This window comes from Cherax quadricarinatus, chromosome 69, assembly GCF_038502225.1.
Source record: "Cherax quadricarinatus isolate ZL_2023a chromosome 69, ASM3850222v1, whole genome shotgun sequence".
Lineage (NCBI taxonomy): Eukaryota > Metazoa > Arthropoda > Malacostraca > Decapoda > Parastacidae > Cherax > Cherax quadricarinatus.
This window is the reverse complement of record NC_091360.1, coordinates 17,904,420-17,927,121: the sequence shown is the minus strand read 5'-3', so window position 1 is coordinate 17,927,121 and position 22,702 is coordinate 17,904,420. Positions and strand designations below refer to the sequence as shown.

At 39.1% G+C, this 22,702-nt stretch overlaps 1 protein-coding gene across 1 annotated transcript in view; it reads left to right on the top strand.

The window, feature by feature from the left end:
• Positions 1-19,680: 19,680 nt before the first annotated feature.
• LOC128701827 (ras-related protein Rab-8A) overlaps positions 19,681-22,702 on the top strand; it is a 67,460-nt gene continuing 64,438 nt past the window's right edge. The window contains exon 1 of the mRNA XM_053795747.2: positions 19,681-19,886. Within this exon, the coding sequence (XP_053651722.1) occupies positions 19,825-19,886 (62 nt within the window). The 5' untranslated portion in view covers positions 19,681-19,824. The remainder of the gene's footprint in view (positions 19,887-22,702) is intronic.

Here is a 22,702-nt window from a genome sequence, read left to right as displayed (position 1 = left end):
AGACTCACCAGTTGACGTGTATTGCACGCTTGGCACGATTTGTTTACTTTTGAATTTTGGTAAAAATCGAACATTTCTGCTACTTTGAGCTCAATTTCAAGGCACCTTTCTTTGTAAAACCAGTCAAAATCATCTCAATTTCTGTAATATGTCTTCCATTCTATAAAATGAGACCAAGAAAACTAGAATACAACAATAAATACCATACGAAAATACACTGCAAAGTCGCTGATTTATTAAAAAAAAATGGTCAAAGTTTTTTTTTTCTCATTATGCACTGTGTGCTGCAGGATTTTTTTTAGACTGTGCACACTGACCACATAGACCCATTCTTTCATATGAAGGCCTACCAGCTTTCTCCCACTATATTTGAGGCCGCTAGAATTTATGAGTACTAGTACGTCAAAAAACCCTACGCGTAAGACGTACTAGTACGATGAAAACCCTCAAAGGGTTAAATACGATTTGGCGGCTGGGAATTTGGTGGCTGGGAATTTGGCAGTTGGGAATTCGCGAATGTGTGAAGCCCGTGAAAGTTGAAAACGTGAATGTTGAGGGAGACCTGTATTGTGTAAGTGTACACTCATTGTATTCCACGCAATAACTGCGCTAATTTGTTTATCATTATATTGCTTACAAAACTTGTTTACAAGTTTATTGTAAACAAAATGATGAAAATATTAGTACGGTTATTGTGTTGAATACAACGGTACCATTTAGTACCATATGGTACAATGGTGCTATAGGGTGCAATGGTACCATATGGTACAATGACACCATATACAATGGTACCATATGGTACAATATGGTACAATGGCACATGATACAATGGTACCATATGGTACAATGGCATCATTTGGTACAATGGTACCATATGATACAATGGTACCATATGGTGCAATGGTACCTTATGGTACCATATGGTGTAATGGTACCATATGGTACCATATGATGCAATGGTACCATATGGTACATTGTACCATACAGTACAATGATACCATATGGTACATTGTACCATATGGTACTGTTGTATTCAACACAATAAACACACTAATATTTTCATTATTTTGTTTACAATAATTGTTTACAACAAAAATATGCAAAAATGTTATGTATTAGTAATGTTCTATTATATATTTACAAGTGTACAGGAACTTGACACGTTCCTTGAGGTGGATGACAAAGCACTTTGTCTCTGAAACTGCAGAGTCAGTAGCTAGCTTGTGTCGCCACTCAGTCTTGGCTGGTGTCTCATGCCACCAACACCTATTGACCATATGGTACACGGTATCATATGTTACAGGGTACCATATGGTGCATTGTACTATATGGTATAGGGCACCATGCAGTACAGGATAACATATGATGCAGGGTACCATATGGTGCAGGGCACCATGTGGTACAGGGTACCATGTGGCACAGGGTACCATATGGCACAGGGTACCATATGGTACAGGGTACCATACAGTACAGGACACCATATGGTACAGATACAGGGATAACTATGGAAATAAGTCACCCTGACTTTTTTGGGTTATCCTAGGATTTTATACGTATGCTGCTATGTATGATAATCTATGTAATTGTATTTCTGTACACCTGAATAAACTTACTCAAGTGCATGTGGCATCATAAGTAAGTTTATTTAGTTATACACAAACAAAGTTACATAGAATATCATACTTAGCAGCATATGTTTGGAGAACCTAGGATAACCCAAAAAAGTCAGACTTATTTCCATTAGGGTCCCTGTACCCTGTACCATATGGTATAATGTACCATATGGTACAATGTACTATATGGTACATTGTACCATATGGTACCATTGTACCATATGATACCATTGTACCATATACCATTGTATGACATGGCAGCATTATACCATATGGTACCATTGTACCATATGGCTCAATGGTACCATATGGTTCAAAACCATAGAATTCGTCTTCATCTCCACTTCCATCAGTCTTAGAACTGTAAGTTGAGGGGGATTTTTTTTCCCTGGGGTTCCCCTCTTTTTTTATGCCACAACCATTAACCAGGGACTTCTTTTTTGACAAAATATCCCCAAATTGGTTACCCTTTTTTTTATCCCCTTTAAAGTGTTTAAACATTGCATTACTTGCAAATTTTTAAAAGGGTAGGTACCAAAAAAGGTTTGCATTAACCATTTGACACCCTTCGATGGCAATTTTTAATTTTTTCCTCTAAACCTTTTGGTTCCTTTTGTGAAGTTTTTAATTTATCAGGGGTATTCTTCTTGCCCTAAACTTTTCCACACCCCCCCCATAATAACCCCCAAATTTTCCTGATAATATTTCTTGAAAACCTTGGGTTACCCAAACCCCTTAAAAACCCTTTTTGTCCATTCTGAAATTTTTCAAAAGTTAAAGGGCTTTTGATTCCCAAGCCTTACCTAAAAGGTTTAAATTGAAAATTTTAAATTTTTCCAAAACCCCTTAACAGGGGTTTTTAGGTACCAAAGTTTTAAAACAAGTTTTGGGTTCATTTTTTAAGTTTGAATAACCCCGGTCCGGGGGTGGAGGGGTGGATTAAGGAAAATTATTTGCCCACCCCAAAAAAGCGTTGCCCCCTTATCCCGGGGCTTGTTAACCGGGGTTTTTTTCTTTTTTTTCAAAAAACTTAAAAGGGGGAAAATCATGGGGGTAAAGCCCCGGGGGGAAGCCACTTTTCCCCTAACCCCAAAATTTTCCTGAAATTTTTTTTGCCGGGGCCCGGGTATCCTAAAAGGTTTACTGAAATCAATACATTGAAAATCCAAAAAAAGTGCTTTATGGGCTTAGTCCGGGAGGCCTTTTTAAATGTAGGCCGCTTGGCATTTTTAAAAAGGTGTTTTTCTTAAAAATTTTGGTTTTTTAGTTTCGTTTTGACTTTAATTTAATTTTTTTAGCCCCGGGGTTTTAAAAAACACCCCCCACCCTTATCCACAGAGTCCTCAAAAAAAATTTCTTTTTAAATTACTACCCCAATATTCAGGTTTTTTAATTTAAACCCATGCAACCCCCGGGCCTTTTCTGACCGGGGCCTTTTTTGGGTTTGTTTTATTTTCCCCCCAATGGCCCCCCTCTTCCACCCCCAACGTAAAACGTTAAAATTTGGAACAACCCCGTTCTTCGGCCCCAAAAAATTACGGGGATTGGGGTTTCTGTAAAACCAAAGGGCGCTGACCCAATTTCCCAAGATTTTTTTTTTTAAATTCCTTTTAAACCCCCCTTTTTTTTAAAAATTTCCTAGAAGTTTTTTTCACTTTTTTTCCAAAAAAAGCACCCCACTTTATTAAATTTTTGGTGAGTTGGGAAAGGGAGGAGTTTGGGAAAACTTTCCACCCGGGAATGGGGCGGGTTACCCCTTAGACTCGACAAATTAAGGGGGGGTTTTAAGCTATGCAAAAAATTTTTTTTCTTTAAACCCAAAACGGGATTAACGTTTGTACCACGGAGGGGGCCCCGTTTTATTTTGGGGGCTTGAAAAAATCCGGGGGAAAAAATTTTTTATTCCCCCTTGAAAGTGGGAAAAAAAGAGGAAAGGGAAAAAATCAGAAAGGGGGGTTTAATTGTTAACCCAATTTAAAACAAGGGCCTTTTTCCCACCTGCAAAGAAAGCAACAAAAACCTTTTTGGAAAGTTTAAAAGGGAGTTGATCCTTTTCGTTAAAATTTGGAATAATGTTCCAATTTTAAAAGCCATGAGCAAGTAAACAACCCATTTTTTCAAAAAGTTGGGGGAAACCATTTTTTTTGGGGAAATGTTAAAAGGCCCAGAAAAGGGACGGGAATTATTTTTGACGGGTCCCCCTTAAGGGGCCGGCTTAAAAGCAGAAAAGGAAAAAACCCCCAGGGCTTTCCTATTTTATAGGATTCCCCTTTAAAAACATAAAATTTTCCCCCCCCCTTCTTAAGAAAACCCAATTTAAAAAAAAGGGAAAAAAGGGGTTTTTAAGTACATAGCTTTGGCCACAAAGTTAAACCCAAATAGCAAAATTTTTATTTTTTTATTTTCCCGGCCCCCGGGATTTCCCCCAGGGGGTGGCCCAAAAAAAAGAAAAATAATTTTCCCTATATCATTTTTTGGGGTTTTTTAAAAAGGGAAAGAAAACATCCAGAAAACGAAGGTGAAATTACATAGATGAAGAAAGAGATCATTTATAAGTAGAAAATGGGTGCGTTCCAGCTGGCCCGGTTGTATAGAAAACCCCCCTCACCATCCCCTATTGGGGAACAAAAAAGGGAAAGGGTGTTCTTCAAAAGGTTTAACTGTGTTTTAAAAAGATGAAGTGATGGAAGATGTTGAGGCTTTATTGGTGTGGATAAATGAAAACAGATAGCAGGAGATAGCATCTCAATGATCATGTGAAAAAGGCTAGGTTGCAGAGGGTTTAATTAAAAATGCCTGCAACTAGTGATGATTGGGGAATTTAAGGCCAGCAAAGGTTGGTTTGAGAGATTTAAAAGGGAGGGCATACATAGTGATAGAGGTGAGGGTGCCAGTTGACCCAAACGCTGAAAATATTTCAGGAATTTAAGGAGCATGGAAAATGAAGGGCTGAAACCGAAAAATTTTTTGGGTGAAAAAGGCCTTTTTAAGAAAAAGCCACAGGACCACATTTCCAGGGGGAAAAGGCACTCCCCAGGACATAAACCTATGAAAAACAGGCTACTTGTTGATTGGGTTTAATGCTATGGTGATTCAAAGTAAATTTATTAGTTATCACCCGAAACTCCCAACCGTTTGGCAAAGAATGTCCTCAAGGAAAATTTGGTGTGTGTGGAGGGGAAACAGTAAGGATTACTAGGGTTTTCATGACTGGTTACAATGCATTTGCCCCCCAAAGAAAAATTTCCTAACTGAAAGAAATTAGAACTTGGGCCCCCTGTGTTTGACAATGCCCCCATCCCCCAGACGGGAAGCATTTATGGGGGCATGAGGTTCATTAAGGGGAAGTTTTTTCCTCCTAAACCCTCCTTTCCGCAGCCCCTGGGCAGCAGGTTTTTAAAATTAAAACTGTACACAAAAAAATTGTTTGAAAAGGGGCTTTTTTACCCCAAAACCAACTGACTCAAGATTTTGGGGAATACTTAATATCTTAATTTTGAAACCTTAGTAAGGCGGGGGGAAACAAGAGGACCTTTAACTCTGCTTAAGAAATGGCCAGAATGTGTAGACCAAAGGGATTTTAAGGGGTTTTATGTTTAAACCCCGAGAATCCTATCCCAAAGGGAAACCCTTATTTGGGAAAATCCTTTTGGGGGGGGTTTGGGGGTGATGTGGGAAAAGTTGGTGGAGGAGGCAATGAAAACTAACCTGTGGCTGATGATCAACTTAACAGCAAAGGCGACCTAAAACTTTTGAAGGAGAGAAAATTAAAAAAATTTCCATACAAAGATTAAGGGAAAACTGGAAGTGGCTGAAAGTGCAAAACCCTTTTTGGATGAAAACCACCTCACAAAATATTGGCCTGGTGACATTTCACTGAAGGTGAAAAACCCTTTAAACCCAAAAAGGCAGAGGCACAGGCACTATAAGATATGTTTGGGGAAAAAACCCCAGTGACTCAAAACTGGTCCTGTGGCAAAAAAAAAGAAAAACCCAAAAAAGGGCTTGACACCTCAAGTCTTAATGGAAGGATTTCCCCCCTTAAAAACTAAACCCCCTCCTCCTCCCATCCAATCAATCACCGATCTTCAATAAAAGTGTCATGTAATTTGTGTTTTTTTATTTTGGGTATTAAAATTAAAATTTTTTTTGGGAAATTTTTTTCTCTTTTGGGGGTCTTGCGGATTAATTTATTTCCCTTATTTTTTGGGTTTATTCGATAACGAAATTAAACAATGAGTTTTTTGCACGGATTAAGGTCCAGGGGGGCCACTGTATTACTATACATAATTTAAAAAATAATTTTTTTGTATGAAAAAAGATTAAACTTATAAAAAAAATTTTTTTGGGGAATGTTTTGGGTTTCTGAAAGGATTAATTGTATTTTCCCTTATTTCTATAAATATTGTTAATTTCAGACTTTTAATTTGAAAATCCCGAACATTAAGTTTGATTTTTTTAGGTTCCCCTGTATCCTTTGTTTTGCTTTTAAACCCAGAGATAAATGGGGTTCTATCCCACCATTTTGGTTTATAAAAACATATAAAATGGGCCCTCAGTTAACGATTTTAACCATTCCAGGCTTGTCCAATGATTTTAACCTTATCCGATTTAAATTTCCCCCCTAAAAAATCAGGGGAAAATTGACATAAGTGTCCCAACTTACGAGTTTTTTGAGTACATCCCGATCATTTTGCTTGAGTTAGAGCCAACATTTGAGTTTAGCCAGCCCCTCCCTCTTCCCCAAACCCCAAAAACTGACACTTTTTTGTTTATCTATGATTTCATGCTTTAATTCCATGGGAAATCATTCTTTTTCTTTTCGCAAAAAAAAAAAAACCCCAAATATTATTAACCCCGGTCCCCAAATGATTCACCTCATCTTTCATAGACCCATCCACTGACATGTCCACTCCCAAATATCTGAATACATTCACCTCCTCCATACTCTCTCCCTCCAAACTGATATCCAATCTTTCATCACCTAATCTTTTTGTTATCCTCATAACCTTACTCTTTCCTGTATTCACTTTTAATTTTCCTCTTTTACATACCCTAGCAAATTCATCCACCAACCTCTGCAACTTCTCTTCAGAAACTCCCAAGAGCACAGTGTCATCAGCAAAGAGCAACTGTGACAACTCCCACTTTATGTGTGATTCTTCATCTTTTAACTCCACGCCTCTTGCCAAGACCCTCGCATTTACTTCTCTTACAACCCCATCTATAAATATATTAAACAACCACGGTGACATCACACATCCTTGTCTAAGGCCTACTTTTACTGGGAAATAGTCTCCCTCTTTCCTACATACTCTAACTTGAGCCTCACTATCCTCATAAAAACTCTTCACTGCTTTCAGTAACCTACCTCCTACACCATACACCTGCAACATCTGCCACATTGCCCCCCTATCGACTCTGTCATACGCCTTTTCCAAATCCATAAATGCCACAAAAACCTCTTTAGCCTTATCTAAATACTGTTCACTTAAATGTTTCACTGTAAACACCTGGTCCACACACCCCCTACCTTTCCTAAAGCCTCCTTGTTCATCTGCTATCCTATTCTCCGTCTTACTCTTAATTCTTTCAATAATAACTCTACCGTACACTTTACCAGGTATACTCAACAGACTTATCCCCCTACTGCCTCACGAACTTTCCCCACACTCACAACTGGCTCTTCCTCACTCCTACAAGATGTTATTCCTCCTTGCCCTATACACGAAATCACAGCTTCCCTATCTTCATCAACATTTAACAATTCCTCAAAATATTCCCTCCATCTTCCCAATACCTCTAACTCTCCATTTAATAACTCTCCTCTCCTATTTTTAACTGACAAATCCATTTGTTCTCTAGGCTTCCTTAACTTGTTAATCTCACTCCAAAACTTTTTCTTATTTTCAACAAAATTTGTTGATAACATCTCACCCACTCTCTCATTTGCTCTCTTTTTACATTGCTTTACCACTCTCTTAACCTCTCTCTTTTTCTCCATATACTCTTCCCTTCTTGCATCACTTCTACTTTGTAAAAACTTCTCTTGTCTAATATGTTTGTTAATTCTAAGATTTAAGTGCTTATACCTCTTCTTGCCACTTTCAGCAACACTGGTATGGCTACTGGGTGTCATGATTGCTTGGCAGATATAAGATGTAGTAATTAAAATATCATAATACAATTGACAAACACAGCTGTCTTGTAGCAGAGAAAGACTGGACACGTATGAATTACGAATGCTGGGATGGTGGGGTGGTGTCGGGGAGTGGTAGGGTATTGCTCCCCGGCTGCTCCACAACAAGGCTGCTGTTCGAGGAAAAGAGAATTTTTTTTACCTTCCCACAAACTGAACCATGTTAAATTAACCCTTTCAGGGTCCGTCCCGTAGATCTATGGCTTTACGTTCAGGGTCCAAACCGTAGATCTACGCCATGAGCTCAGCTCACTCTGATAAACTCTGAGTGGTACATTTGGGCCTAGATATGAGAGAATACATCTATGTGGTATGTGTGCACCACATAAAACAGATCCTGCAGCACACTGTGTATAATGAGAGAAAAAAAATGAAATCATGATTTTTCGATTAAAACAGCAACTTTGCAGTGTTTTTTCGTATGTTTTTTATAGTTGTATTTGCGATTTCTTGGTCTCATTTGATAGAATGGAAGACATATTACAGAAATAGAGATGATTTTGATTGGTTTTAGCATTGGAAATGGCTTGAAACTGAGCTCAAAGTAGCGGAAATGTTAAATTTTTGCCGATATTCAAGAGTAAACAAACGACCTCACACGTCTAATACACGTCAGCTGGTGGGTCTAATATACATTCACAAATATGGTGATGATATTTATACAATTATTACAGTATTGCATAACAGTAAATCTTCTATTTTTTGGTGTGAATAAAAATTCATTATGTGAATAAAAAATCAAAATGGAATTTATTTGTAAAGCCTCAAAACATAACTAATGAACAGAGGAAATGTTAGTTTAGTGCCAGGAATGCCTACATTGTTCATTCTGGACCCTATTTTGAAATTGGAATATTTTGAACTTTGTGTTAAATTGGCCAAATTAACAATTTCCGATCACTTTATTTTGTAGTTGAAACAGTTGACTTGGCGATTTCTTGTGCTCAATCGATAGAATAGAAGTAATACTAGTGAAATAGCTAAGAATTTGGTTGATTGGAATAATGTAATTGGCCTAAAATGGGAGTCAAAGTCGGCAAAATCGCCGATTCGTAAATATCGCTGACACATCAAAATTCGCGAGAGCATAATTTCGTCAATTTTCCACCAAATTTCGTACTTTTTGTTTTATTACCTTCACAAAAAGATTCTCTACGATTTCATAAGAAAAAATAACAAATTTTTTTTTTGAAAATTCTTGGACCCTGGTGCGTGACTCCAGATTTGGGCCTTGGACCCTGAAAGGTTTAATTATGCTATGTGTTACATAAAATTGTGCAGTAATTCTTCAATGGCGGTCTACTGTATTATCATAATAACGATAGAGCTTCAATTCCCTAAAGTACGTAATAATAATAATGTTAGAGCTTCAATTCCCTAAATTAATAATAATAATAATAATAATAATAATAATAATAATAATAATAATATAATACTACTACTAATAATATAATAATATTATTATTATGACGATAGAGCTTCAGTTCCCTAAATTAATAATAATAATAATAATTATTATAATAATGATAGAGCTTCAGATCCCTAAATTAATAATAATAATAATAATAATAATGCATAATACTTTTTTTTTAACCCTTAAATGATCCAAATGTATATAAACATTCACCTGCGCAGCGCCCCAAATATTTTGAGAGAAAAAAAAAATTTTTTTTTTTTATAGGAAAAAAGAGCGTTTGGTACCCAGGCGTCCCCAATTTTTTCATATGGCACACATTGAGTGCGCACACTCATTCTCTCATGTCTAGGCGACTCAGGCATATTGTGCCAATGTTGAATGAATGACAAATGAAACGTATATATGCGTTTGGGGCGCTACGCGAGAGAGCGTATATATGCATTTGGACCGTTTAAGGGTTAACAAGTCAGTTGTCTCCCACCGAGGCAGGGTGACCCAAAATGAAAGAAAATCCCCAAAAAGAAAATACTTTCATCATCATTCAACTCTTTCACCTCACTCACACATAATCACTGTTTTTGCAGAGGTGGTCAGAATACAACAGTTTAGAAGTACATGTATATGCATATAAAGATACACAACATATCCCTCCAAACTGCCAATATCCCAAACCCCTCCTTTAAAGTGCAAGCATTGTACTTCCCATTTCCAGGACTCAAGTCTGGCTATATAAAAATGACCGGTTTCTCTGAATCCCTTCACTAAATATTACCCTGCTCACACTCCAACAGCTTGTCTGGTCCCAAATACCATTCATCTCCATTCACTCCTATCTAACACGCTCATGCACGCTTGCTGAAAGTCCAAGCCCCTCGCCCACAAAACCTCCTTTACCCCCTCCCTTCAACCTTTTTGAGGACGACCCCTACCCCGCCTTCCTTCCCCTACAGATTTATACGCTCTCCATGTCATTCTACTCTGATCCATTCTCTCTAAATGACCAAACAACCTCAACAACCCCTCTTCAGCCCTCTGACTAATACTTTTATTAACTCCACACCTCCCAATTTCCACTCTCCAAATTTTCTGCATAATATTTACACCACACATTGCCCTTAGACAGGACATCTCCACTGCCTCCAACCACCTCCTTGCTGCAGCATTTACAACCCAAGCTTCACACCCATATAAGAGTGTTGGTACTACTATACTTTCATACATTCCCTTCTTTGCCTCCATAGATAACATTTTTTTGTCTCCACCATACAGTTGATAATAGCATCATATTCAAGTATTTTTTCTCGTCTCTGCAGTGTGCAGGAACGAATTAATGGCTTTTCAGTTAATTTAAATGAGGAAAATTAATTTGACACGCGAGTAAATTAGGGAGAAATCTTATATAACAATCTAATGTAAAAATTATGCTATTTACTATGGCTGGACACCACCTGTAAGAAGCCATTGTCACGTAATTCTATAAACTGGCCAGAAAACTATTGCCTTCATTGTCGCATAAATATCCGTTGTGCAATCAAAAAAAAAAAGCAATTGCAATTTGTATAATTACTACCAATTCAGAGTCATGTACTTATATATCTGTTATATCTATGTGACTCTAATGGGTTAGTCTTATACCCCTTAAAGAATATCTTATCATTTCACGTACACTTTTTAAATTACACCAAGTGGTTGGGCCACTTACCTTTTATATCCTACCTCTCTCCCCCCTCCCACCCTTTTCCAAAATTTCTATCCTTACCCATCCTTCTTCCTTACCCATCTCACCAAAGCTCTGGTCTGGACAAGACAAAAACTGAGTTACGAGCTAGCTCCTGGAACTGATTAAACTCGTAAGTCAAGGTTCCACTGTAATGGAAATTCAATTAATCTGTTCCAGACACCCAAAAATATTAAAAGTTTTTTTTCACATGAAATATACATTTTCCTACACAAAAAACAATGAGATATGAAGATTAAATACAGTAATAATTCATAAAATGATGCTTACCTTTATTGAAGACTTATTGATGAGGTGAAGGTTTATAAACTAAAAGAGGAGGCAGTTAGGGTAAGATATAAACAGCTATTGGAGGATAGATGGGCTAATGAGAGCATAGGCAATGGGGTCGAAGAGGTATGGGGTAGGTTTAAAAATGTAGTGTTAGAGTGTTCAGCAGAAGTTTGTGGTTACAGGAAAGTGGGTGCAGGAGGGAAGAGGAGTGATTGGTGGAATGATGATGTAAAGAGAGTAGTAAGGGAGAAAAAGTTAGCATATGAGAAGTTTTTACAAAGTAGAAGTGATGCAAGGAGGGAAGAGTATATGGAGAAAAAGAGAGAGGTTAAGAGAGTGGTGAAGCAATGTAAAAAGAGAGCAAATGAGAGAGTGGGTGAGATGTTATCAACAAATTTTGTTGAAAATAAGAAAAAGTTTTGGAGTGAGATTAACAAGTTAAGAAAGCCTAGAGAACAAATGGATTTGTCAGTTAAAAATAGGAGAGGAGAGTTATTAAATGGAGAGTTAGAGGTATTGGGAAGATGGAGGGAATATTTTGAGGAATTGTTAAATGTTGATGAAGATAGGGAAGCTGTGATTTCATGTATAGGGCAAGGAGGAATAACACCTTGTAGGAGTGAGGAAGAGCCAGTTGTGAGTGTGGGGGAAGTTCGTGAGGCAGTAGGTAAAATGAAAGGGGGTAAGGCAGCCGGGATTGATGGGATAAAGATAGAAATGTTAAAAGCAGGTGGGGATATAGTTTTGGAGTGGTTGGTGCAATTATTTAATAAATGTATGGAAGAGGGTAAGGTACCTAGGGATTGGCAGAGAGCATGCATAGTTCCTTTGTATAAAGGCAAAGGGGATAAAAGAGAGTGCAAAAATTATAGGGGGATAAGTCTGTTGAGTATACCTGGTAAAGCGTATGGTAGAGTTATAATTGAAAGAATTAAGAGTAAGACGGAGAATAGGATAGCAGATGAACAAGGAGGCTTTAGGAAAGGTAGGGGGTGTGTGGACCAGGTGTTTACAGTGAAACATATAAGTGAACAGTATTTAGATAAGGCTAAAGAGGTCTTTGTGGCATTTATGGATTTGGAAAAGGCGTATGACAGGGTGGATAGGGGGGCAATGTGGCAGATGTTGCAAGTGTATGGTGTAGGAGGTAGGTTACTGAAAGCAGTGAAGAGTTTTTATGAGGATAGTGAGGCTCAAGTTAGAGTATGTAGGAAAGAGGGAAATTTTTTCCCAGTAAAAGTAGGCCTTAGACAAGGATGTGTGATGTCACCATGGTTGTTTAATATATTTATAGATGGGGTTGTAAGAGAAGTAAATGCGAGGGTCTTGGCAAGAGGCGTGGAGTTAAAAGATAAAGAATCACACACAAAGTGGGAGTTGTCACAGCTGCTTTTTGCTGATGACACTGTGCTCTTGGGAGATTCTGAAGAGAAGTTGCAGAGATTGGTGGATGAATTTGGTAGGGTGTGCAAAAGAAGAAAATTAAAGGTGAATACAGGAAAGAGTAAGGTTATGAGGATAACAAAAAGATTAGGTGATGAAAGATTGGATATCAGATTGGAGGGAGAGAGTATGGAGGAGGTGAATGTATTCAGATATTTGGGAGTGGACGTGTCAGCGGATGGGTCTATGAAAGATGAGGTGAATCATAGAATTGATGAGGGAAAAAGAGTGAGTGGTGCACTTAGGAGTCTGTGGAGACAAAGAACTTTGTCCTTGGAGGCGAAGAGGGGAATGTATGAGAGTATAGTTTTACCAACGCTCTTATATGGGTGTGAGGCGTGGGTGATGAATGTTGCAGCGAGGAGAAGGCTGGAGGAAGGGTTGTTGAGGTGGTTCGGACATGTAGAGAGAATGGAGCGAAACAGAATAACTTCAAGAGTGTATCAGTCTGTAGTGGAAGGAAGGCGGGGTAGGGGTTGGCCTAGGAAAGGTTGGAGGGAGGGGGTAAAGGAGGTTTTGTGTGCGAGGGGCTTGGACTTCCAGCAGGCATGCGTGAGCGTGTTTGATAGGAGTGAATGGAGACAAATGGTTTTTAATACTTGACGTGCTGTTGGAGTGTGAGCAAAGTAACATTTATGAAGGGATTCAGGGAAACCGGCAGGCTGGACTTGAGTCCTGGAGATGGGAAGTACAGTGCCTGCACTCTGAAGGAGGGGTGTTAATGTTGCAGTTTAAAAACTGTAGTGTAAAGCACCCTTCTGGCAAGACAGTGATGGAGTGAATGATGGTGAAAGTTTTTGTTTTTCGGGCCACCCTGCCTTGGTGGGAATCGGCCAGTGTGATAATATAATATTATTGATGAGTGATGAGACGGGAGGAGGGGAGATGGTGGAGGTGTATTATTGTTTGGAAGGGGAATCTCCTTCCATAAGGACTTTAGGTAGCAAGTCCTTTTCCAGGGTTATTTCCCTTCTTTGTTTTTTAATACCACTGGGAACAACTTGACAGTCACTAGACCTCTGTCACACCTAAAATATGTCCATAGAGCTCTGTTTCTGGTGTGTCTTTAAGATTTCCCTAAAATGGGACACAACATTGTCATTGTAAAAGTCACCAGCATGGCTTGCAACAGGTGTCAGGGTGATGTTCACCCATAAAGGCTTGCACCTTTGTCCACATTGTACAAATGTCCTTAATCATTGAAGAAGGCAACTTCCTCCACCTCTCTTCCCCCTCCTCTGAAGCAGTATCCTCAGCTGTGGTCTGTTGCTGTTGCAGATGCTCTTGCAGCTCAGTGGTTAGCTCTTCATCGTCGTCCTCCACCAACTCTTCCACATCCTCGCCACTAACCTCCAACCCCATGGACTTCCCCAATGACACAATAGATTCCACAACTTGTATAGGCTCCTCAGGGTTAGCCCCAAACCCTGCAAAATCCCTCTCTTGTTAACATTCTGGCCACAATTTTCTTCAAGTAGAGTTCAAAGTCCTGCAAGTCATGCCTTCCCAAGCTTTACCTATAAGGTTTATGCAACTGAGGATACTGAAGTGATCTTTCCAGAACTCTGTTAGGGTCAGTTCAGTGTCTGAGGTCATTTCCAAGCACTTTTGAAATACTGCTTTGGTGTACAGTTTTTGGAAATTTGAAATGACCTGCTGGAGGAGAGGAGTGGTGTTAGGAGGCAAAAATTTCACTTTTATGAAGCTCAACTACCTCATAATTCGCTCTTGCAAGTCTGGAGGATGAGCAGGAGCATTGTTTAATACCAGGAGACACACTTGAGGTCCAATTTATTTTCCAGGAGGTATTTTTTCACAGTGGGGCCAAACACGTGATAGAACCAATTGTGGAAAATGTCCCTAGTGACCCATGCCTTACTGTTTGTCCTCCACATCGCACACAAATTAGCCTTGACGACACTGTTTTTCTTGAACACTCTGGGAGTTTCAGAGTGATACATGAGTATATGCTTCATTTTGCAATCCCCACTAGCATTACTACAAAACCTGAGAGTTAACCTGTCTTTTATAGGCTTGCGTCCTGGGAGTGCCTTTTCTTCCTGAGTAATGTAGGTCCTGTTTGGCATTTTCTTCCAAAACAGGCCTGTTTTGTCACAATTGAACACTATTCTGGTTTTAATTGTTCAGCCTCTATGTACCCCTAAAAGTCCTGCACATATTTTTCAGCCAATTTTTGGTCACAACTGGCAGACTCACCATGCCTTATCACACTGTGTATGCCACTACGATTCTTAACCCTTAAACTGTCCAAACAGATCTACGTTCACATGTAGTGGTCCAAAAGTAGATCTACGTTTTTTTACATATTTTCAAATATAACAAAAAAAAATATAGATCAAAGTTTTTTTACACATTTTCAAATGTAAAAAAAAAAAAGAAGGTCTATGTTTTTTTACATACTTTCAAATGTTGAAAAAACATAGATCTACGTTTGGACAGTTTAAAGGTTAAATCTCTCAAACCAACCTTTGCTGGCCTTAAATTCACTAACATCAGCACTATTTGGAGGCATTTTCTTAATTAGATCATCATGCAACTGCCTTGCCTTTTCACATATGATTGACTGTGAAACACTATGTCCTGATAATTGTTTGTCACTGATCCACACCAACAGCAGTCTCTCCACATCTTCGAGTATTTGCGATCTCTGTTTTGTAAGCACATTTGCACCTTTCGCAACAACAGCTTCCTTGATTGCCTTTCTGTTGGCCAAGATAGTAGCGATGGTTGATTTGGGTTTGTTATACAACCTGGCCAGCTCGGAGGCATGCACTCCACTTTCGTACTTTGCAATTATCTCTTTTTTTTCAATTCGATAGTATTTCTCACCCTTTTTACCACAGGGTTGGCACTAGAAGCTTTCTTTGGGCCCATGGTGGCTTATTTAGCAGTTAAAAGCACTATAAACACTGGAATAATGTAAAATGTATCGTATATATGCGTGGAATCATCCACCCTGGCTTATTAACAATGACACACTGGCTGTACATAGTGGCGAGCGGCTGCATGGACACGTTCTGGACGAATGTCCTTAAATGAGTTTTTCATCGTTAGCCGAACCAATATTTTTATGCAAAAACGCATTGGTATCCGATTTTATCGCTATCTGATGGCATCGTTAGCTGAGGGTCCACTGTACAGTACACTCATTACTTACCTTAAAATATTTATAGTCTTAATGTAGGGTGAGAGGTGAGTAAATGAGGTAAAACAAATAAATGAGAGAGAGAGACAGACAGACAGACAGACAGACAGAGAGAGAGAGAGAGAGAGAGAGAGACAGACAGACAGAGACAGACTGGACATTGCTGGTGCTTTCGACTGGGTGTGGCACCAGGGTCTCTTAGCAGAACTGCAAGCACTGGGAGTTGCAGGCTCTACGCTATGTCTCCTCAGTGATTACCTTCATGGTAGCTCTCTAAGGGTAGTTCTCAGTGGAATGGATTCAGCAAGATATCCTAATGTCGCAAGTGTTCCACAAGGAAGCGTGCTGGGACCATTGTTATGGAATGTTTACTTCAATGACCTTCTTCATCTCATCCCAGAATCCCATGCATATGCAGACGACTGTATACTGACATTCACTTATCCAAGAGAAGAAATGCCAGCTGCTCTAAGCTACATCAATCACCAGCTAAGAGCTATATCAGCTTGGGGAAACAGATGGCAAGTAACATTTGCACCTGAGAAAATGCAAATGATGATGGTCTCTGGGTACCATGATGGTAATGCTGGTGCAGTAGTAAGCATGAATAGGAGGGTGTTGGCACCTGGGAAAGAAGTTGATATCCTTGGGGTGAAATATGACTTCAAACTGACCATGAAGAACCATATTGTAAATCTTGCAAACAAGGCAGTCAGGAAGCTTACAGCACTCTGTCGTATCTCTCATCTGCTTGACAGTAGGGGTTGCAAGATTCTGTACGAGGCACAAGTACGCTCACACCTTGAGTATGTTTCACTTTCTTGGTTTGCCTGATGTCCCCCCTCTCATCTGCGACTGCTTGACAGAGTAGAAAACAGATCAAGACGTCTCATTTCTTGCCTGGACCCATCCTGGATAGATCTGTCATTTCAGCAGAGCCTTCAACACAGGAGGGTTGTGGGTGGCCTTACTGTTATGTACAAGGCCAATATTGTCAAAGTACACTACACTTGGATCCACTTCGAGGACAGCGAGAAACAAGCTTCTATACCACAAGACGGGCAGAAAGCGGCAGCTTCACTCTGGCTGTACCCTTCTCCAGAACATCACTGCATCTGAGATCATTTATCCCCAGGATGACTCGAGTCTGGAACATATTCATACAGCATTATGATGTCAATGAGATAAAGTCAGTTGATCAAATGAAAATGTTGGCCCACAGATGGCTCCAACTTCATCCTGTTCCCTACTTATATGTTTCATAACAGTAAAAATACTTTCAAATGAGCTGATGTAGGTAACAGCTCTTAGCTTGTCAATAAAGTTAGGAATCTTTAATCTGTAAATAGCTTGTCAATAAAGCTAGGGATCTAACCTTGTCAAACCCTGTGTAAAAAAGAAAAAAAAGAGAGAGAAAGGGAGAGACAGACAGACAGACAGACAGACAGACAGACATAGAGAGAGACAGACAGACAGAGAGAGACAGAGACACGGAGGATGTAAACAAACAGATGAATGTGTCTGCTTATGGTTGATTCACATTCATCTACACGTAACATCTCATCTCTGTTAATTTATTTTACCGTGGGGTGTATTTATTATGTTTATTTGTTATGTAGCATGTTTGGAAATAAATGGTATAAAATACCGACACAATGGAAATATAAACACATATGCAGTATAATGTGATCCTTTATTGACAACGTTTTGCCCACACAGTGGGCTTTTTCAAGTCACAAACAGATCTACCTGGGGTGGAAGGTACGCGAGCATTTATAGTCAGGTTTAAAATGTTGAGGTCACGTGGAGAATGCTGCATCTGATGATGTACCGAGTGGGGTTATAGTCTAAAATCTTGGGTAGCTTGGAAGGGAGATTGGATAAGTTTGTGAGCAGACCTTCTGCAGTGTTCTTCCATTCCTATGCTCTTATGTGGGATAGCGATGAAGAAGTATCTTGGCTACCCAAGATTTTAGACTTTATAGCCTCACTTGGTACATCATCAGATGCAGCATTCTCCACCTGACCTCGAACATTCTGAACCTGACTATAAATACTCGCATACCTTCCACCCCAGGTAGATCTGTTTGTGACTTGAAAAAGCCCACTGTGTGGGCGAAACGTTGTCAATAAAGGATCACATTATACTGCATATGTGTTTATATTTTCATGTAGCATGTTTATTATATAATTTTGAAAAAAAAAAAGTCATAGATGGATTAATGAAAATGTTTATATTAATGTAATGTATGACATTTAATGTGTCTCAGAGTGATTATTATTGCATATTATTATTATCATCATTAATATGGCATCCTCAAGACTAATAAGACACTCTTAGTGATTTTAATGTGTACCTGCATGCCAGTTTATTTAGGTACAGGTACACATAAGTATAATTATCAGAATGACTTTGAGAGTGTATAAATCTGTAGTGGAGGGAAGGCAAGGTAGGGGTCGGCCTAGGAAGGGTTGGAGGGAGGGGGTAAAGGAGGTTTTGTGTGCGAGGGGCTTGGACTTCCAACAAGCATGTGTGAGCGTATTTGATAGGAGTGAATGGAGACGAATGGTTTTTAATACTTGATGTGCTGTTGGAGTGTGAGCAAACATTTATGAAGGGATTCACGGGAAACCGGCAGGCCGGACTTGAGTCCTGGAGATGGGACAGTGTCTTCACTCTGAAGGAGGGGTGTTAATGTTGAAATTTTGTAACTGTAGTGTAAAGCACCCCTCTGGCAAGACAGTGATGGAGTGAATGATGGTGAAAGTTTATCTTTTTCGGGCCACCCTGCCTTGGTGGGAATCGGCCGATCTGTTAATAATAAAAAATATACAACATGAAATAACTTTAAAACACTTGAAATTTTTGAAAGTTTCCAGACATAATGGAGAGACGCATTGCTCATGGAGAATATAAACAAACTGGGTGACTTGCAGTGACCGTATTAGAAAGTCAAGTGGGGGGAGTCGTATAGCGAGTTTTGGTTATAATTTGAAATGTCCATATTAGCGGAATGCTGTAAGGCGAAGTGTTGTAACACGGGTCCCTACTTTATATATAATAGAAAATACAGTAGTTCCCCTTTGTCCACAGGGGTTATGTTCCAAGACCTACCATGGATACCTGAAACCATGGATAGTAGTGAACCCTATATATGTCATTGGGTTCACTACTATCCATGGATAGTAGTGAACCCTATATATGTCATTTTTCCTTTACATACATACCTATGATAAAATTTAGTTGATAAATTGAGCAAAATAAGTCTAGAATTAGCACTTTTTTACTGATGGGAAACATTTCACTGCTTTTCTTAGGCTTTGAAGAACTGCCATTACTACTTTTGCACTTTGGGGCCATTATTAAGCAAAATTAAGGGTTATTTTTGGGTTACATTAAACTTTGGATAACTGAAATTGCAGATACTGAATCGATGGATATGGGGTCCTGCTGTATTGAACATAACCTGCTGAGTCAGTCATTTGAGAAATAAGTGTCTGCTATTTATAGAAAATTACCTCATTTTATCCACTATAATTGCCATTACCAGCTGCCCCATCTTGTCTATTGTACTGAAGATATATTGTATGCCTGTTCATGAATGTTAAACTTGCAATTCTAGGTGGCCTCTTAAATTTATTTTATAAATTCTACTCTGAAGGAAGAATAGGCATGTTGCAGTTGTAAGGTAATCCTAATGCGATGGAAAGATGGGGCTTGAGTGAATGTTGGTAAATGGGTTTTCTACTTTTTCTTTGTATCATCCCTTTCTTGACTGGAGGCAGCTGTTGAATTAAAAAAAATTCTGCAAAAGTAATATCAACTCTTTTTTTTTTTTTTTCATTTGTGTTACAGGTATTGATTTCAAGATTCGAACTATTGAATTGGATGGCAAGAAGATCAAGCTTCAGATATGGGACACAGCTGGTCAGGAACGTTTCCGCACCATCACCACTGCCTACTATCGAGGAGCCATGGGGATTATGCTTGTTTATGACATTACAAATGAGAAGAGCTTTGATAATATTAAAAACTGGTATGTTGAATTGAGAAAAAGTGATACCAGTTCCTTGTAGGTCATGACGCTCATCAGAAAATGTGGAAGGCAAGGCTGGCACTGTGATATGGTGTAGTAGTTTTTCTGTTTTTTTTGTACCAGTCAGAAATACAGAGCCAAAATTTCCTACCATACTTTTTAACAAAAAATAAACCACACTGTACCATATTTCTTTGAGTTGTAATTTAAGCCTTTCTCTTGTAATTTTTTGATATTCTCTTCAAATATTTTCTTATCAGTAAGTAACTGTAATTCTTCCATCAGCCCTTTTGTTAAAAAACTGTGAATCAGCACGGTGCCCTGTGGCCTGGTGGCTAAAGCTCTCACTTCACACAGCGAGGGTCTGGGTTCAATTCCCATTGAGGGTAGAAACATTGGGCGTGTTTCTTTACACTGGTTGTCTATGTTCACCCATCAGTAAAATGGGTACCTGGGAGTTAGTCGACTGGTGTGGGTCGCATCCTGGGAGAAAACTGACCTAATTTGCCTGAAATACTCTACACAACAAGCAGCTTTCTATATACAGTAGGGCCCCACTTATATGGCAGGTTAGGTTCCAGGCTACTGCCGGAAAGCAGACATTGCCTGAAAACAGAACGCTATTTTTTCCACTTATAAATGCATATAAATGCCAGATAACAAGTTTACACTAACATATATTAAGTTAGCAATAGAACTAGGCATATAAACAATAAAATGTAAAATACACACACAGTACACCCATTACTTATCTTTAAATATTTGTAGTCCTGATGTAGGGTGAGAAGTGAGTTTTATTTGTAGGGAGTCAGGTTTGGGAGGTATAATAGCCAGCCAGGTCAGCCCACCCCACCCCATCCACATGTAATATGCTATGACATTTAATTACAGCACCACAGAGCAATAAAGTACACATACAGTAGATTCATTAATTACCTTAAAATATTTGTAGTCTTAATGTAGGGCAAGAGGTGAGTTTTATTTGTAGGAAGTCAGGTTTGGGAAATTTGGTAACCAGCCAGGTCAGCCCACCCCACCCACACTCAATATACTATGACATTTAATTAAAGCACCTCGGAGCGATAAAACACACACACAGTACATTCATAAATTACCTTAAAAGATTTGTAGTCTTAATGTAGGGTGAGAGGTGAGTTTTATTTTTAGGAAGTCGTGTGGTAGCCAGCCAGGGCAGCACTCCCCGCCCCACCCCACCCACATGTAATGTAAACAAAGCAGGCGAACGCGTCTGGTTTTCGTCACTTTACAAGTTGTCTGCATGTTGATAAAGTAGAACAAATAAAGAGAAACACTTCCATTCTTCTGAAACACCATTTTTAGAAGAAAGACGCTCTGAGTGAAGGCATATGAAAGGAATAATTTTCTAGTTACCCCCAGTAATATTATAGTGACACATTTTCTCTGATGTTGGACTACAAGTCGCCTGGCTACCACAAGTTCTACAAGTTGCCTGGCTACCACATCTCATATTTATATTAATTTATTCTACTGTGGAGTGTATTTATCATGTTTATGTGTTACATAGTGTGTTTATTATATAATTTTGAAAAAAATGTTATAGATGGATTAATGGAAATGTCTATATTAATGTAGTCTATGACATTTAATGCGCCCAAGAGATAATGTATTACGTCTGGAGTAAAGAGACTCTTAGTGATTTTAATGTGTACCTGCACACCAGCACAGTGTATATTTAGGTGCAGGTACACATAAGTGTAATTATCAGACTACAGTGGACCCTCGGGTAGCAACATTAATCCGTTCAAGAGAGCTTGTCTTAACCGATTTTTTCGTTATCCGAATTAATTTCTCCATAAGAAATAATGGAAATCCAATTAATCCGTTCCAGACACCCAAAGGTATTAAACAAAAATTTTTTTTACATGAAATATACATTTCCTTACACAGAAAACAATGAGACATGCTGAATAAACATTACTGAAATGACATTTACCTTTATTGAGGACTTACTGATGAGTGATGAGATGAGAGGAGGGCAGAGGATGGAGTAGTTTATAATTGTTTGGAAGGGAAAGCCCCTTCCATAAAGACTTGAGGTAACAAGTCCTTTTCTGGGGTTACCTCTCTTCTTTGTTTTTTAATGCCACTAGGATCAGCTTGAGTCACTGGACCCCTGTCGCACCAAAAATCTGTCCAGAGAGCTCTGTTTCTGGCGTCCCTTTAAGATTTCACTAAAATGGGACACAATAGTGTCATTGTACATGTTGCCAATAAGGCCTGCAACAGCTGTGTCAGGGTAATGTTCATCCATAAATGCTTGCACCTTTGTCCACATTGTACAAATGCTCTTAATCTTTGATGAAGGCAGCTTCCTCCATCTCTCTTCCTCCTCCTCTGAAGGAAATTCCTGAGCTGTGGTCTGTTGCTGTTGCACCTCAAGATCTTGTAGCTCATCAGTGGTTAGCTCTTCATTGTCGTCCTCCTCCAACTCTTCCACATCTTCACCACTAACCTCCAACCCCGTGGACTTCCCCAAAGACACAATAGATTCCACAACATGCACAGACTCCTCAGGGTCAGCCCCAAACCCTTCAAAGTCCCTCTCTTGTACACATTCTGGCCACAATTTTCTCTAAGCAGAGTTAAAAGTCCTGCAAGTCACTCCCTCCCAAGCCTTACCTATAAGGTTTATGCAACTGAGGATACTGAAGTGATCTTTTCAGAACTCTCTTAGGGTCAATTCAGTCTCTGAGGTCACTTCCAAGCACTTTTGAAACACTGCTTTGGTGTACAGTTTTTTGAAATTTGAAACGACCTGCTGGTCCATGGGCTGG